The 14404-nt window shown below is 48.2% G+C and overlaps 1 protein-coding gene across 1 annotated transcript in view; it reads right to left on the bottom strand.

The window, feature by feature from the left end:
• The window catches only part of NFKBIE (NFKB inhibitor epsilon), a gene marked incomplete at its 5' end in the record, with an annotated part of 48447 nt that extends 34961 nt beyond the window's left edge, over nt 1–13486 (bottom strand). The window contains 4 exons of the mRNA XM_053712746.1: nt 8242–8490; nt 9576–9664; nt 12285–12486; nt 13265–13486. Coding sequence (XP_053568721.1) covers nt 8242–8490; nt 9576–9664; nt 12285–12486; nt 13265–13486 — 762 coding nt within the window. The remainder of the gene's footprint in view (nt 1–8241; nt 8491–9575; nt 9665–12284; nt 12487–13264) is intronic.
• Nucleotides 13487–14404: the final 918 nt, after the last annotated feature.

The following is a 14404-nucleotide window of genomic DNA, read 5'->3' as shown; positions in this document are numbered from 1 at the left end:
CTATCCCACTCCTTAGTAACAATGTCCGAAATCCTCTTAGGGACCGGAACAACATCAGTGTAGGCAGGAACCTCTAGATATCTGTCCCTTTTACACAATTTCTCTGGAACTACAATAGGGTCACAATCATCCAGAGTCGCTAAAACCTCCCTGAGCAACAAGCGGAGGTGTTCTAGTTTAAATTTAAAAGCCGTCATATCTGAGTCTGTCTGAGGGAACATCTTTCCTGAATCAGAAATCTCTCCCTCAGACAGCAAATCCTTCACCCCCAACTCAGAACATTGTGAGGGTACATCGGATATGGCTAATAAAGCGTCAGAGGGCTCAGCATTTGTTCTCACACCAGACCTACTGTGCTTCCCCTGCAACCCAGGCAGCTTAGATAAAACCTCTGTGAGGGTAGTATTCATAACTGCGGCCATATCTTGCAGGGTGAAAGAATTAGACGCACTAGAAGTACTTGGCGTCGCTTGTGCGGGCGTTAGTGGTTGTGACACTTGGGGAGAATTAGATGGCATAACCTGATTCCCTTCTGACTGAGAATCATCCTGCGACATACTTTTAGTAGCTAAAATATGTTCTTTGCAATTTATTGACCTTTCAGTGCATGAGCGACACATTCTAAGTGGGGGTTCCACAATGGCTTCTAAACACATTGAACATTGACTTTCCTCAATGTCAGACATGTTGAACAGGCTAGTAATGACCACAAACAAGCTTGAAAACACTTTATTTCGTGAAAAAAAAATAACTCTCTTAAAAAACGGTACTGAGCCTTTAAGAGAAAAAAAAGCAAAACTGCTTTAAAATACACCAATCTTTTCAAATTTTTGATATAAGACTCAATTTGTGTAGTTAAGTTTGCCCAAAAAGAAAAACAAACGTTTAACCCTTTATTGTGAAAACCGGATCGATAAGGCCTAAATCCGGAACACACACCCCCAGCACCTCGCCACAGCCCTTGAAAAATGGGGTTAAAGCTTCGATTTGGCCCAATACTTCCACAAGGGCCCTCCGGAGTTGAAGCTTGCTGAGTAAATACAACTGCGCATCTGAGGCGCGAATATAGGCCCCGCCCATCTCACTCAAAGTTTTGTCAGCCTAAATAAACCGCACCAGAGCGGTTCCAAACTAGCCATGTGGGTTCTGAGACCCAAAAAATAAGCCAAGTGTACCCTCAATAAAGTTGCCAAAAAAACTGAATTTATGCTTACCTGATAAATTACTTTCTCCAACGGTGTGTCCGGTCCACGGCGTCATCCTTACTTGTGGGAATATCTCTTCCCCAACAGGAAATGGCAAAGAGCCCAGCAAAAGCTGTCCATATAGTCCCTCTTAGGCTCCGCCCACCCCAGTAATTCGACCGACGGACAGGAGGAAAAAAACAGGAGAAACTATAGGGTGCCGTGGTGACTGTAGTTAGAGAAAATAATTCATCAAACCTGATTAAAAAAAACCAGGGCGGGCCGTGGACCGGACACACCGTTGGAGAAAGTAATTTATCAGGTAAGCATAAATTCTGTTTTCTCCAACATTGGTGTGTCCGGTCCACGGTGTCATCCTTACTTGTGGGAACCAATACCAAAGCTTTAGGACACGGATGAAGGGAGCAAATCAGGTTACCTAAACAGAAGGCACCACGGCTTGCAAAACCTCTCTCACAAAAATAGCCTCAGAAGAAGCAAAAGTATCAAATTTGTAAAATTTGGCAAAAGTGTGCAGGGAAGACCAAGTCGCTGCCTTACATATCTGATCAACAGAAGCCTCATTCTTGAAGGCCCATGTGGAAGCCACAGCTCTAGTAGAGTGAGCTGTTCTCTCAGGAGGCTGCCGTCCGGCAGTCTCGTAAGCCGATCGGATGATGCTTTTAAGCCAAAAGGAAAGAGGTAGAAGTCGCTTTTTTGACCTCTCCTTTTACCAGAATAGACAACAAACAGAGAAGATGTTTGTCTGAACTCTTTTGTAGCTTCTAAATAGAATTTTAGAGCACGGACTACATCTAAATTGTGTAACAAACGTTCCTTCTTTGAAACTGGATTCGGACACAAAGAAGGTACAACTATCTCCTGGTTAATATTTTTGTTGGAAACAACCTTTGGAAGAAAACCAGGCTTAGTACGCAAAACAACCTTATCTGAATGGAACACCAGATAGGGCGGAGTACACTGCAGAGCAGATAACTCAGAAACTCTTCTAGCAGAAGAAATAGCAACCAAAAACAAAACTTTCCAAGATAACAACTTAATATCTATGGAATGTAAAGGTTCAAACGGAACCCCTTGGAGAACTGAAAGAACTAGATTTAGACTCCAGGGAGGAGTCAAAGGTCTGTAAACAGGCTTGATCCTAACCAGAGCCTGAACAAATGCTTGAACATCTGGCACAGCTGGCAGTCGTTTGTGTAACAAGACAGATAAAGCAGAAATCTGTCCCTTTAGAGAACTCGCTGATAATCCTTTATCCAAACCTTCTTGGAGAAAAGAAAGGATCCTAGGAATTTTGATCTTACTCCATGAGAATCCCTTGGATTCACACCAACAGATATATCTTTTCCATATCTTATGGTAAATTTTTCTAGTTACAGGTTTTCTGGCTTGTACCAGAGTATCTATTACAGAATCCGAAAACCCACGCTTAGATAGAATCAAGCGTTCAATTTCCAAGCCGTCAGCTGGAGGGAGACTAGATTTGGATGTTCGAATGGACCTTGTACTAGAAGATCCTGTCTCAAAGGTAGCTTCCATGGTGGAGCCGATGACATATTCACCAGGTCTGCATACCAAGTCCTGCGTGGCCACGCAGGAGCTATCAAGATCACCGAGGCCCTCTCCTGCTTGATCCTGGCTACCAGCCTGGGAATGAGAGGAAACGGTGGAAACACATAAGCTAGGTTGAAGGTCCAAGGCGCTACTAATGCATCCACTAGAGTCGCCTTGGGATCCCTGGATCTGGACCCGTAGCAAGGAACCTTGAAGTTCTGACGAGACGCCATCAGATCCATGTCTGGAATGCCCCATAATTGAGTCAACTGGGCAAATATCTCCGGGTGGAGTTCCCACTCCCCCGGATGGAATATCTGACGACTCAGATAATCCGCCTCCCAGTTTTCCACTCCTGGGATGTGGATCGCAGATAGGTGGCAGGAGTGATCCTCCGCCCATTTTATGATTTTGGTCACTTCTCTCATCGCCAGGGAACTCCTTGTTCCCCCCTGATGGTTGATGTAAGCAACAGTCGTCATGTTGTCTGATTGGAATCTTATGAATCTGGCCTTTGCTAGTTGAGGCCAAGCCCTAAGAGTATTGAATATCGCTCTCAGTTCCAGAATGTTTATCGGGAGAAGAGACTCTTCCCGAGACCATAGCCCCTGAGCCTTCAGGGAGTCCCAGACCGCGCCCCAGCCCACTAGACTGGCGTCGGTCGTGACAATGACCCACTCTGGTCTGTGGAAGCTCATTCCCTGGGACAGGTGATCCTGGGTTAGCCACCAACGGAGTGAGTCTCTGGTCTTCTGATCTACTTGAATCACTGGAGACAAGTCTGTATAGTCCCCATTCCACTGTTTGAGCATGCACAGTTGTAATGGTCTTAGATGAATTCGTGCAAAAGGAACTATGTCCATTGCTGCAACCATCAATCCTACCACTTCCATGCACTGAGCTACGGAAGGACGTGGAATAGAATGAAGAACTTGACAAGTGTTTAGAAGTTTTGACTTTCTGACGTCTGTCAGGAAAATCCTCATTTCTAAAGAATCTATTATTGTTCCCAAGAAAGGAACTCTTGTCGACTGAGACAGGGAACTTTTTTCTATGTTCACCTTCCAACCGTGAGATCTGAGAAAGGCCAGGACAATGTCTGTGTGAGTCTTTGCCTTTGAAAGGGACGACGCTTGTATCAGAATGTCGTCCAAGTAAGGTACTACTGCAATGCCCCTTGGTCTTAGAACCGCTAGAAGGGACCCGAGTACTTTTGTGAAAATCCTTGGAGCAGTGGCTAACCCGAATGGGAGGGCCACAAACTGGTAATGTTTGTCCAGAAAGGCGAACCTTAGGAACTGATGATGATCTTTGTGGATAGGAATATGTAGATACGCATCCTTTAGATCCACGGTAGTCATAAATTGACCCTCCTGGATTGTAGGTAGAATCGTTCGAATGGTTTCCATTTTGAACGATGGTACTCTGAGAAATTTGTTTAGGATCTTTAAATCCAGAATTGGTCTGAAAGTTCCCTCTTTTTTGGGAACTACAAACAGATTTGAGTAAAATCCCATTCCTTGTTCCGCCGTTGGAACTGGGTGTATCACTCCCATCTTTAACAGGTCTTCTACACAATGTAAGAATGCCTGTCTCTTTATTTGGTTTGAGGATAAGTGAGACATGTGGAACCTTCCCCTTGGGGTTAGTTCCTTGAATTCCAGAAGATAACCCTGAGAAACTATTTCTAGTGCCCAGGGGTCCTGAACATCTCTTGCCCAAGCCTGAGCAAAGAGAGAGAGTCTGCCCCCTACTAGATACGGTCCCGGATCGGGGGCTACTCCTTCATGCTGTCTTGTTAGCAGCAGGCTTCTTGGCCTGCTTACCCTTGTTCCAGCCTTGCATCGGTTTCCAGGCTGGTTTGGTTTGTGAAGCATTACCCTCTTGTTTAGAGGATGCGGAGTTGGAAGCCAGTCCGTTCCTGAAATTGCGAAAGGAACGGAAATTAGACTTATTCTTGGCTTTGAAAGGCCTATCTTGTGGAAGGGCGTGACCCTTTCCCCCAGTGATGTCTGAGATAATCTCTTTCAATTCTGGCCCAAAGAGAGTTTTACCCTTGAAGGGGATATTGAGCAATTTTGTCTTGGAAGATACATCCGCTGACCAAGACTTTAGCCAAAGCGCTCTGCGCGCCACAATTGCAAACCCTGAATTTTTCGCCGCTAATCTAGCTATTTGCAAAGCGGCATCTAAAATAAAAGAATTAGCCAACTTGAGTGCGTGAACTCTGTCCATAACCACCTCATACGGAGTCTACCGAGCGACTTTTCTAGTTCGTCGAACCAGAACCACGCTGCTGTAGTGACAGGAACAATGCACGAAATGGGTTGCAGGAGGTAACCTTGATGTACAAAAATCTTTTTTTTTTTTTTTTTTTTTATATATTTATTTTGAATCTAGTACAGTGTACAAACAAATAAATCAAACCTTTTATGCCTCACAGGGCAAGGTAAAGCATATTATAAAGCAAAAACATAACAGAATACAAGACATATACACTTTCTCACAATTGATTAATCATCTCAATGAGGGCAATATTTGTACACTGAGCTGGGTTTTTTCTGTTTTCATTACATCAAAAAACAAGAAACAACAAAAACAAAAACTCAAAACAAGAACAAAAGACGAGAGAAGAAAAAAAAAAAAAAAAAAAAAAAAAAATTTAGAAAAAAAAGGGAATGGAAAAGGGAATCCTCTCACTCCGCCCCCTATATCTTGACCAAAATTGATATTAAATTTCTGAACTATTGGATATCCATGTATGTGGAAAGAGATATAGTGTGACCATTTCAGCAAAGCTTACAAAAATCTTTTTAAGCAAACCCTCCAATTTTTTATCCACAGGATCTTTGAAAGCACAATTATCCTCAATAGGAATAGTAGTGCGCTTGTTTAGAGTAGAAACTGCCCCCTCGACCTTAGGGACTGTCTGCCATAAGTCCTTTCTGGGGTCGACCATAGGAAATAATTTTTTAAATATAGGAGGGGGGACAAAAGGTATGTCAGGTTTCTCCCACTCCTTATTCACTATATCCGCCACCCGCTTGGGTATAGGAAAAGCGTCAGGGTGCACCGGAACCTCTAGGAACTTGTCCATCTTGCATAATTTTTCTGGTATGACCAAGTTGTCACAATCATCCAGAGTAGATAACACCTCCTTAAGCAGTGCACGGAGATGCTCTAATTTAAATGTCACAACATCAGGTTCTGCCTGTTGAGAAATTTTACCTGAATCTGAAATTTCCCCATCCGACAAAACCTCCCTCATGACCCCTTCAGATTGGTGTGAGGGTATGACAGAGCAATTATCATCAGCGCCCTCCTGCTCTACAGTGTTTAAAACAGAGCAATCACGCTTTCTCTGATATGCAGGCATTTTGGATAAAATATTTGCTATGGAGTTATCCATTACTGTCGTTAATTGTTGCATAGTAATAAGCATTGGCGCGCTAGAAGTACTGGGGCCTCCTGCGTGGGCAAAATTGGTGTAGACACAGAAGGAGATGATGTAGAACTATGTCTACTCCCTTCATCTGATGAATCATCTTGGGCAACTTTACTATCTGTGGCAGTACTGTCCTTACTTTGTTTGGACGCTATGGCACAATTATCACACAATTTTGAAGGGGGAGACACATTTATCTTCATACATATAGAACATAGCTTATCTGAAGGTGCAGACATGTTAAACAGGCTTAAACTTGTCAATAAAGTACAAAAACCGTTTTTAAACAAAACCGTTACTGTCTCTTTAAATTTTAAACAGGGCACACTTTATTACTGAATATGTGAAAAAGTATGAAGGAATTGTTCAAAATTTACCAAATTTTCACCACAGTGTCTTAAAGCATTAAAAGTATTGCACACCAAATTTCAGAGCATTAACCCTTAAAATAAAGAAACCGGAGCCAGTTACAGTTTTAACCCCTCTACAGTCCCAGCTACAGCCTTTGCTGCGACTTTACCAAACCCAGGGGGGAATACGATACCAAATGAAGCCTTCTAGGAGCTTTTCCAACCACTTTCAGATCCACACACATGTATCTGCATGTCTTGCTCTCAAAAGTAACTGCGCAGTAATGGCGCGAAAATGAGGCTCAGCCTACAACTGGGAAGGCCCTTCCTGACTGGAAAGGTGTCTAACTCAGTGCCTGACGTTAAAAAACGTTCCCCAAGTTTGTAAGTGTGAATTTCAAACATAAAGATGCATAAAATGCCCAAATAAAGCAATCGATTTTGCCCATAAAAGTGTCTACCAGTTTTATAGCCCATATTAAGCCCTTTATTCTGTTTGAGACTAAGAAAAAGGCTTACCGGTCCCCATGAGGGGAAATGACAGCCTTCCAGCATTACACAGTCTTGTTAGAAATATGGCTAGTCATACCTTAAGCAGAAAAGTCTGCTGTTTCCCCCAACTGAAGTTACTTCATCTCAACAGTCCTATGTGGAAACAGCAACCGAGTTACTGCTGCTAAAATCATCTTCCTCTCACAAACAGAATTCTTCATCTTTTTCTGTTTCAGAGTAAATAGTACATACCAGCACTATTTTAAAATAACAAACTCTTGATAGTAGAATAAAAAACTACAACTAAACACCACATACTCTTCACCATCTCCGTGGGGATGCTACTTGTTCAGAGCGGCAAAGAGAATGACTGGGGGGGCGGAGCCTAGGAGGGACTATATGGCCAGCTTTGCTGGGACTCTTTGCCATTTCCTGTTGGGGAAGAGATATTCCCACAAGTAAGGATGACGCCGTGGACCGGACACACCAATGTTGGAGAAACGTTAACAGCACTGCCAGTTGACAAAATGTTTGCCCACAAACATTCAAAACTCAGTGTCAACCATTTTTTAATTAGCCCCTTATGCAAGCTTAGTAATACCCTTCTATAACTCTTAGGATTACTGCTTACCCTTACCCTCATGGGGATACTGTCAGCCTTTCTGAAATACCAGTCTCTCCAGAAAAAATGTCTGAACATGCCTCACTGCTATATAGCATGAAAACGTTCCTCACACTGAAGTTTCTTGTACCCCTCAGCCTCTGTGGGAAGTGCTCTGGATCTTAGTGACAAATGCTAAGATCATCAGCCTCCAGGCAGAAGTCTTCATCCATCTGCTGCCTGAGAGTAAATAGTACACACCGGTACCATTTAAAATAAAAAAAATAAAAAACTCTTGCTTGAAGAAAATAAAAACTAACATTTTATCACCTCTTTCACTTTACCCTTCCTAGTACTTAGAGTAGGCAAAGAGAATGACTGGTGGGTGGAGCTAAGGGAGGAGCTATATAGACAGCTCTGCTGTGGTTCTCTTTGCCACTTCCTGTTAGCAGGAGGATAATATCCCACAAGGATGAATCCGTGGACTCTTCGTACCTTATAGAAGAAATAATAAGCTCAGACTGACATAAGACTGCTCTTCTGTACAGGAATACGTCATTTTCATAAGGGGTCAATATGGGGAACCTCACTCACCTGGTTATTCCCCTCAGCCAGATCCTGGGGGGTGTCCCCCTCTCTGTTTCTCTGCAGTGTGTCAGCCCCAGCCTGGCACAGAATCCGAGCAAGACCAGCATCTTTTCTGCCCACAGCCAGGTGGAGTGGGGTACAACCATTAAACATGACAGCATCCACTTGAGGGCGATACTGCAGCAGGTGTACGAGCACATTGGGGTCCAGCATTTCTACAGCCATGTGCAGGGATGTTTTGCCACTGGTGCCCTCCTAGAATTTTTTTTAAAAAAAGTGAGAATGAAGAGATCCTACATAAAAGCTAAAAGCATTGCAAAAGGACACAAGCATATAGTAGCAAAACACCTGACAGACAGCACTGAAGGGGGGGGGGCAGGGAGACACAAGGCAGACAGCACTGAAGGGGGGGGGGGGCAGGGAGACACAAGGCAGACAGCACGGAAGGGGGGGGGGGGCAGGGAGACACAAGGCAGACAGCACTGAAGGGGGGGGGGCAGGGAGACACAAGGCAGACAGCACTGAAGGGGGGGGGGGGCAGGCACACACAAGGCAGACAGCACTGAAGGGGGGGGGGCAGGGAGACACAACGCAGACAGCACTGAAGGGGGGGGGGCAGGGAGACACAAGGCAGACAGCACTGAAGGGGGGGGGGCAGGGAGACACAAGGCAGACAGCACTGAAGGGGGGGGGGCAGGGAGACACAAGGCAGACAGCACTGAAGGGGGGGGGCAGGGAGACACAAGGCAGACAGCACTGAAGGGGGGGGGCAGGGAGACACAAGGCAGACAGCACTGAAGGGGGGGGGGGCAGGGAGACACAAGGCAGACAGCACTGAAGGGGGGGGGGGCAGGGAGACACAAGGCAGACAGCACTGAAGGGGGGGGGCAGGGAGACACAAGGCAGACAGCACTGAAGGGGGGGGGGGGGCAGGGAGACACAAGGCAGACAGCACTGAAGGGGGGGGGCAGGGAGACACAAGGCAGACAGCACTAGGGTGGGCAGGGAGACAAGGCAGACAGCACTAGGGGGGGGGGGGAACGAAGACTACCACAAGGCAGACAGCACTAGGGGGGGTGGCAGGGAGACACAAGGTAGACAGCACTAGGGGGGGGCTACCACAAGGCAGACAGCACTAGGGGGGGGCTACCACAAGGCAGACAGCACTAGGAGGGGGGGGGGCTACCACAAGGCAGGCAGAGCATAGTATGGATGGAAATGGAGAGACACATAAGAGAAGGCAGAGAGGGGCAGAAACCAGCAGATGCAAACAGGGTAAGGGTCGCGAGCAGGAACAGGAGTGGCACAAAAAGCTGCAGCAGGGAATTTAAGCCTCATACCTGGACATTTATTTCTGCTCCACTCTGCAGAAGCAGCGATATCAGAGACTTGTCTCTCGCCAGGGTGGCAATGTGCAGACAGGTCCGACCTAACGTCACAGCGAGTGTGAAGGAAAGAGAACATGATATATATACAAAGTCACCACGAGAGCGAGAGAAAGAGTGCGAGAGATATACAGTCACGACGAGAAAAAAAATATATATATATAAGTGTGAGATATACAAAGTCACCACAAGAACGACAGAACGTAAAATAGTCACACCACGAGAGCATGCGAGCTATACAGAGTCACCACAAGAGCATGCGAGCTATACAGAGTCACCACAAGAGCATGCGAGCTATACAGAGTCACCATGAGAGCTATACAGAGTCACCACAAGAGCATGCGCGCTATACAGAGTCACCACAAGAGCATGCGCGCTATACAGAGTCACCACAAGAGCATGCGCGCTATACAGAGTCACCACAAGAGCATGCGCGCTATACAGAGTCACCACAAGAGCATGCGCGCTATACAGAGTCACCACAAGAGCATGCGCGCTATACAGAGTCACCACAAGAGCATGCGCGCTATACAGAGTCACCACAAGAGCATGCGCGCTATACAGAGTCACCACAAGAGCATGCGAGCTATACAGAGTCACCACAAGAGCTATACAGTCACCACAAGAGCTATACAGAGTCACCACAAGAGCTATACAGAGTCACCACAAGAGCTATACAGAGTCACCACGAGAGCATGCAAGCTATACAGAGTCACCACAAGAGCATGCAAGCTATACAGAGTCACCACGAGAGCTATACAGAGTCACCACGAGAGCTATACAGAGTCACCACGAGAGCTATACAGAGTCACCACAAGAGCTATACAGAGTCACCACAAGAGCTATACAGAGTCACCACAAGAGCTATACAGAGTCACCACAAGAGCTATACAGAGTCACCACAAGAGCTATACAGAGTCACCACGAGAGCTATACAGAGTCACCACGAGAGCTATACAGAGTCACCACGAGAGCTATACAGAGTCACCACGAGAGCTATACAGAGTCACCACGAGAGCTATACAGAGTCACCACGAGTGCTATACAGAGTCACCACGAGAGCTATACAGAGTCACCACGAGAGCTATACAGAGTCACCACGAGAGCTATACAGAGTCACCACGAGAGCTATACAGAGTCACCACGAGAGCTATACAGAGTCACCACGAGAGCTATACAGAGTCACCACGAGAGCTATACAGAGTCACCACGAGAGCTATACAGAGTCACCACGAGAGCTATACAGAGTCACCACGAGAGCTATACAGAGTCACCACGAGAGCTATACAGAGTCACCACGAGAGCTATACAGAGTCACCACGAGAGCTATACAGAGTCACCACGAGAGCTATACAGAGTCACCACGAGAGCTATACAGAGTCACCACGAGAGCTATACAGAGTCACCACGAGAGCTATACAGAGTCACCACGAGTGCTATACAGAGTCACCACGAGTGCTATACAGAGTCACCACAAGAGCTATACAGAGTCACCACAAGAGCTATACAGAGTCACCACGAGAGCATGTGCGCTATACAGAGTCACCACAAGAGCATGTGCGCTATACAGAGTCACCACAAGAGCATGTGCGCTATACAGAGTCACCACAAGAGCATGTGCGCTATACAGAGTCACCACAAGAGCATGTGCGCTATACAGAGTCACCACGAGAGCTATACAGAGTCACCACGAGAGAAAGCGAGCTATACAGAGTCACCACGAGAGCTATACAGAGTCACCACGAGAGCTATACAGAGTCACCACGAGAGCTATACAGAGTCACCACGAGAGCTATACAGAGTCACCACGAGAGCTATACAGAGTCACCACGAGAGCTATACAGAGTCACCACGAGAGCTATACAGAGTCACCACGAGAGCTATACAGAGTCACCACGAGAGCTATACAGAGTCACCACGAGAGCTATACAGAGTCACCACGAGAGCTATACAGTCACCACGAGAGCTATACAGAGTCACCACGAGAGCTATACAGAGTCACCACGAGAGCTATACAGAGTCACCACGAGAGCATGTGCGCTATACAGAGTCACCACGAGAGAATGTGCGCTATACAGAGTCACCACGAGAGAATGTGCGCTATACAGAGTCACCACGAGAGAATGTGCGCTATACAGAGTCACCACGAGAGAATGTGCGCTATACAGAGTCACCACGAGAGAATGTGCGCTATACAGAGTCACCACGAGAGAATGTGCGCTATACAGAGTCACCACGAGAGAATGTGCGCTATACAGAGTCACCACGAGAGGATGTGCGCTATACAGAGTCACCACGAGAGGATGTGCGCTATACAGAGTCACCACGAGAGGATGTGCGCTATACAGAGTCACCACGAGAGAATGTGCGCTATACAGAGTCACCACGAGAGAATGTGCGCTATACAGAGTCACCACGAGAGAATGTGTGCTATACAGAGTCACCACGAGAGAATGTGCGCTATACAGAGTCACCACGAGATCAAGAGAAAGAAGAAGAGGGAAACACTAAAAGAAAGATAGAAAAACTGAATAAATTGTACAGATCAGCAAAGGCAAAAAGAGAAATAGAAAACAATAAGAAAGACACAGGGAGAGACAGAGCAGCAGAGGGAGGTCTGATTTGGAGTAGAATAGGTTTAGAATGTGAACGGGTCATCATCACCTTTCCAGTTCTGGAGCTGCAAGTTCTGGGGACCGTTGGGCCCTTGCAGGAGGCTCCTGGCACAGTCTAAATATTGGTTCTCGCAGGCCACATGAAGAGCGGTGTCTCCCCTCCTGTCCTGCAACTCTAGGTTGGCTCCTTTCCAAACCAGTGCCTGAACCACCTTCACCTGGTTCAGATACACTGCCAGATGTAGGGCTGTCTGCCGGGGCACATGGGATGTCAGAATAACACAGAGAAAGGCTATGACCTTGCCCCTTATGAAAAGTAACTTGAGACCGCTATAAGTCAGAGTCTGTGCTTCTGCATCTCACTGCTGGCCGGGGACAAACAGGAAGGGGCTATGGGATACAGACTCTCACCCCACCCACCAGGTGACAGAAGGAGGGGCTATGGGATACAGAACCTAGTCCCACCCCTAGGGGGCAGAAGGAGGGGCTTTGATACAGACCCTAACCCCACCCCTAGGTGACAGGAGGAGGGGCTATGGGATACAGACCCTAACCCCACCCCTAGGTGACAGAAGGAGGGGCTATGGGATACAGACCCTAACCCCACCCCTAGGTGACAGAAGGAGGGGCTATGGGATACAGACCCTAGCCCCACCCCTAGGGGGCAGAAGGAGGGGCTTTGATACAGACCCTAACCCCACCCCTAGGTGACAGGAGGAGGGGCTATGGGATACAGACCCTAACCCCACCCCTAGGTGACAGAAGGAGGGGCTATGGGATACAGACCCTAACCCCACCCCTAGGTGACAGAGGAGGGGGCTATGATACAGACCCTAACCCCACCCCCAGGTGACAGAGGGAGAGGCTATGGAATACAGATGGTAACCCCACCCCCAAGGTGACAGAGAGGGAGGGGCTATGGAATACATACTAACCCCGCCCCCAAAGTGACAGAGGGAGGGGCTATGGAATACAGAGCCTGCCCCCCCAGATGATATTTAATGTATAAGGCAAGTTATGCACAAATACCTGGTATAGATCATTCTGAATATCCAGGATTTCTTTAGGAAGCAGAGAAGTGAAATAAAGTGCAATATGCGGCATACAGTGAATGACAGCCAGGTGCAGAAACCTACAGGAAACACAGAAAACTGTAATTAACAAGGGGACACATTGTGCATAAAAGCAGACACATACAGTAGTAGTGTTTTTCCCCCAGGACCTATTTAGCAGGTGCACCACCCGGCTAAAATGTTATGCAATTAATTTGTGCTTTGGATAGTATAACATTATATAATATTACAAAATATTACACTGCTCCCTTGCGGCTACTTCATAATGCCACTCTGTTAGCAACATTTTCTGTTGAGAACACTGTATAGTATGCACCACAGACAGGCACTGAGCGTGCGCCCCCCCCTCACAGGCAGGCACTGAGCGTGCGCCCCCCCCCCACAGGCAGGCACTGAGCGTGCGCCCCCCCCCCTCCACAGGCAGGCACTGAGCGGGCTCCCCCCCCCCTCACAGGCAGGCACTGAGCGTGCGCCCCCCCCCCACAGGCAGGCACTGAGCGTGCGCCCCCCCCCTCACAGGCAGGCACTGAGCGTGCGCCCCCCCCCCACAGGCAGGCACTGAGCGTGCGCCCCCCCCCTCACAGGGCAGGCAACTGAGCGTGCGCCCCCCCCCACAGACTAGGCACCTTGGAGCGTGCGCCCCCCCCCCGCACAGCAGCACTGAGCGTCCCCCCCCCACTCAGGCAGGCACGGAGCTCCCCCCCCCCCCCCCCCACAGGCAGGCACTGTGCGTGCGCCCCCCCCCCTCACAGGCAGGCACTGAGCGTGCGCCCCCCCCCCCCCCCCCATCACAGCAAGGCAACTGAGCGTTGCGCCCCCCCCCCCTCACAGGACAGGGCAATCTGAGCGTGCGCCCCCCCCTCACAGGCAGGCACTCGAGCGAGGCCCCCCCCCCCCACAGGCAGGCACCGAGCGTGCGCACCCCCCCCACAAGCAGGCACCGAGCGTGCGCCCCCCCCCCCACAGGCAGGCACTGAGCGTGCGCCCCCCCCCCCACAAGCAGGCACTGAGCGTGCGCCCCCCCCCCCACAAGCAGGCACCGAGCGTGCGCACCCCCCCCCCCAAGGCAGCACTGAGCGTGCGCCCCCCCCCCCCC

This window comes from Bombina bombina, chromosome 4 (genome assembly GCF_027579735.1).
Source record: "Bombina bombina isolate aBomBom1 chromosome 4, aBomBom1.pri, whole genome shotgun sequence".
NCBI lineage: Eukaryota > Metazoa > Chordata > Amphibia > Anura > Bombinatoridae > Bombina > Bombina bombina.
This window is presented reverse-complemented; position numbering and strand designations above follow the sequence as displayed.